Source organism: the organism of the source record quoted next, assembly GCF_019968985.1.
Source record: "MAG: Porospora cf. gigantea B chromosome Unknown PgB_NODE_2780_length_3151_cov_141.126, whole genome shotgun sequence".
Taxonomy (NCBI): Eukaryota; Apicomplexa; class Conoidasida; order Eugregarinorida; family Porosporidae; genus Porospora; species Porospora cf. gigantea B.
Window position 1 is genome coordinate 1 of NW_027178873.1, and position 3,151 is coordinate 3,151.

Sequence of the window (3,151 nt, forward strand, 5' to 3'; positions counted from 1 at the left end):
TAGTATTGGCCAACCCCCGCATGATATGTGACTACCAACTTTTTTAATTGCCAACGAAGAGTCATAATTGTGACTTCCAACATAATAATTCCAGTTGATGGGCGCACAAATATCCGCCCCACACACAGATGCCACTCGAAAACCGACAGCAGCTTTTTTTTAAGTGAAGGTTTAGCGAAAAATGATAAGTATTGTAAACGAAACGAAAATTAAGCGCAAAAACACCAGATTCAACCAGAAGTGGTGTAGGATGAGCTGCCAGATGTGCTTGCGCTGGTCTGAGCGGAACTCGATTGTGACGTCAAGGACATTTTTGCTCCAGCATCAACCGCTCCTCCCTGGTAAGATCGGTAGCAGCCCTCCTCAGCTCGCTTCAGCAGCTTTTGGATGGTGCGCATGTGACGAGTGCACCAGTTCTGAAGGTGCTTCACGTTGTCGTTGGCACTGCCCAGCTGCAGGGAGCGGACTGAGCCAGCCTCGTCGGTGATGTTCAAGCGGAAGTAGAAAGGCATGTTCTGGATGCTCTGCGGGCTCTGGATAATCTCGGGTGTCGCGGCCACCAGCATTATGGGCGCCATCTGAAGCTGATTAGCTTGCAGAGGACGAATGGATGCCTCAACAACTGGGGGCATTTCCATGGTAGTGTGTTGGGCGGGCTGCGCAGAGACGGCCGTAACGGCGGCGGTAACGGATGTGACAGTGGGAACTGTAGGGAAATACACCTGCGTCGGCTGAGCGGCCTCTTCCACGGCGACGTGGTAAGTCATGGGTTTTGTAACCTCCGCTTGCATTTCAACAGGAGAGACCATGACAGCCTCCTGCTGCACGACCGGTTGCCTTACCTGGTACACAGCGGATTGTGTAGGTACTGGCGCTTGAGCGACAGCCTGGAAGGCAACAGCCTGCAGCTGTGTAGGCTGGACCTGCACCTGCGCTGGCTGGACCTGCACCTGTGCTGGCTGCACCTGCACCGTGGGCTGGACCTGCACCTGCTGGAAAACTTGGGCCTCACATTGCACCGGTTGTACCTGCATCTGCGTGGGCTGGACCTGCTGGAAGATTTGAGCTTGAGGTTCGCCTTGCAGCTGAAATACTGATTGGGCCTGAGGCATCATCTGCACGGCCTGCACCTCGCCTTGGGCGATGTTCATGGCGGGAATGCCATGAGTCGCAACCGTCGGGGCAACCGTCGCCACGAACTGGGAAGTCACCTGACGCTCCTGTAGCAGCTCTGTGATGGCGGCTTGGTCCTTGATAAGGGCTTGGCGGATCTTGTTAAGCTGCTTTCCGGCGCGTCTGATTTGCTTGTCGTTCACATTATTTGAGTCCGTCTGAAGAGCACTACGAAACTGCTCACGGTTCTTGAAAGCAGGTTTGATCTGGCTCTGCTGAGTCTGGTGGCGTTTTGCCTTGCGGCTTAGTCCACGTCGCCCGGGCCGGGCAGAGTGATAGCTCTGACTCCCGGATTCAGTCGCGTAAGAGCTCGAATAGTAGCCCTTTGGGCCGGCTGACATGGACGAGGAGGTCTCTGATCGGAGGAGGTCCGTGATCTTAACAGGGGCAGCACGGCTAAGCAGCGGCATGGCGACTCCCACAGCAGTCGCGGTATTGGTTCCCACAGCGTTCAGGTTGAGATGAGCGGACATTGTAACGAGGAAAAAATGTGGTTTTCTAGTCAGATACCCTAAAGGTAGTACTGATTATGAAGAGACAGCAACGGGGAACACTAGGTGATGGTTAGCATTGGGTACACTATCAGTCTACGCATCCTCAGACTCGAGCATCTTTCGCAGGCGGCCAACGGTCGACCTGGCAGTCACACAGGCGTTCGTCGTCATCTGCCACGCACCTCCAGCCATGGTCTTCTTACAAGCCTTGCACTTCCAGATGCCGACAGCCTCACGCTTGGCGCTGAGCTTGCCACAGAAAGGGCAGCAGAACCTCGAGTGGGACAGGACCTCGAATTTCTTGGCCTGCTTTCGGAGCGAAGAACCGTAGCGCGTGCCGTACTTGCCAACGATACCGACTTTCTTAGTGTGCTTGCCCATTGCCACTGCCGCAAGCACTTAAATGCTTGTTTATTCAGTCCGTTTTGTCTCTGGGCTTGGATCGCCTTGTGTGCGTTCTAGTTGATCATCACTGCTTCTGTGCCGACAACATCACTGCTTCTGTGCCGACATCTTCATCGCAATATACATATTGACTTCCGCCTGTCTAAACTCATTCGTTGCCTTTGTAAGCTTTTCTCCAACGTGGCCGACCAGCTTTTGAAGCTTGGGAATCTCCCCCCCAGTCGACGTCACAGTAGTACGAGCCTTCTCAAGAAGGGCTACCCGATCATCCAACACAAACCTGTATGACAATAAACTTGCACACTCACCCTCGTCCGACTTGCATGAACGTCCTAGCTTCTGTCGGTGAGTTTTCGATTGCTTCAATGCTGGCCATGGCTCTCGCCCGCTCAGCCTTCTGCACCAGAAGCTTGGACTGGATTTTGCTCGTCGTCTCAGATAAGTTCCGAACATTCTGCTCCAACTCTCTCATTTTCGTTGGGTCAACATCAATACGCACTTGTCCGCCTCCTAGCTGGGTGATGCTCATTGCTGGAAATCCGGAATAGAACGTTGATTCATACAGCTATTCTTTACCATCACACAGCACCTATGAAGGGTTAAAGACCAACCAATACCATGACATATCGCGGTCTCCGTTTCCTTGGCTCCGCACCAAGACGCTAACGAACAATCATGAGGACTCACCCCACGATAGCCTCAGAGCACGTTGACCAAATTCATTCTACTCTATCGCTATGAGACTCTATCTAGGGCTACTACCTGTGGTGTTCGCCCACTCCTGCCAACAGGAGAACATTGCCATTGTTGGGAATCCCCTAGAGGTCGTTGAGGTTGCGGATGTTAACGAGTGTATTGCCGTTTGTTCGCGCAACGATCACTGTAAAGCTATTACTTTTAAGGATGGGAAGTGTCGTATGATGGCTGATGAGACCACTACTAGCGAGACGGGATCGGTGTCAGCCTTGAAAAGCTGCCTACGTAAGGGTGAGGAGCCAGTGGAAGATTCCCGACGTGAGGTAGCTTGTGCGGGCTATGACACTTGTCTCATTGAGAACTCGAAGATCAGAGGACCGGTT

General features: G+C 53.0%; 3 protein-coding genes across 3 annotated transcripts; all 3 read right to left on the reverse strand.

Annotated features, from left to right (window-relative positions):
- Positions 1-230: 230 nt before the first annotated feature.
- Positions 231-1,646, reverse strand: KVP17_004217 (uncharacterized protein; the record flags this gene model as incomplete). Its single annotated transcript, XM_068522214.1, has 1 exon — positions 231-1,646. One exon carries the CDS (start codon positions 1,644-1,646, stop codon positions 231-233), a length of 1,416 nt encoding a protein of 471 aa, XP_068376028.1.
- A 114-nt stretch (positions 1,647-1,760) lies between these two features.
- KVP17_004218 (uncharacterized protein) lies at positions 1,761-2,048 on the reverse strand (the record flags this gene model as incomplete). The annotated part of the gene is made up of 1 exon (XM_068522215.1): positions 1,761-2,048. The coding sequence occupies one exon, from the start codon at positions 2,046-2,048 to the stop codon at positions 1,761-1,763; it is 288 nt and encodes a 95-aa protein (XP_068376029.1).
- A 111-nt stretch (positions 2,049-2,159) lies between these two features.
- On the reverse strand, positions 2,160-2,601 carry KVP17_004216 (uncharacterized protein; the record flags this gene model as incomplete). The annotated part of the gene is made up of 2 exons (XM_068522213.1): positions 2,160-2,352; positions 2,381-2,601. The coding sequence occupies 2 exons, from the start codon at positions 2,599-2,601 to the stop codon at positions 2,160-2,162; spliced, it is 414 nt and encodes a 137-aa protein (XP_068376027.1).
- Positions 2,602-3,151: the final 550 nt, after the last annotated feature.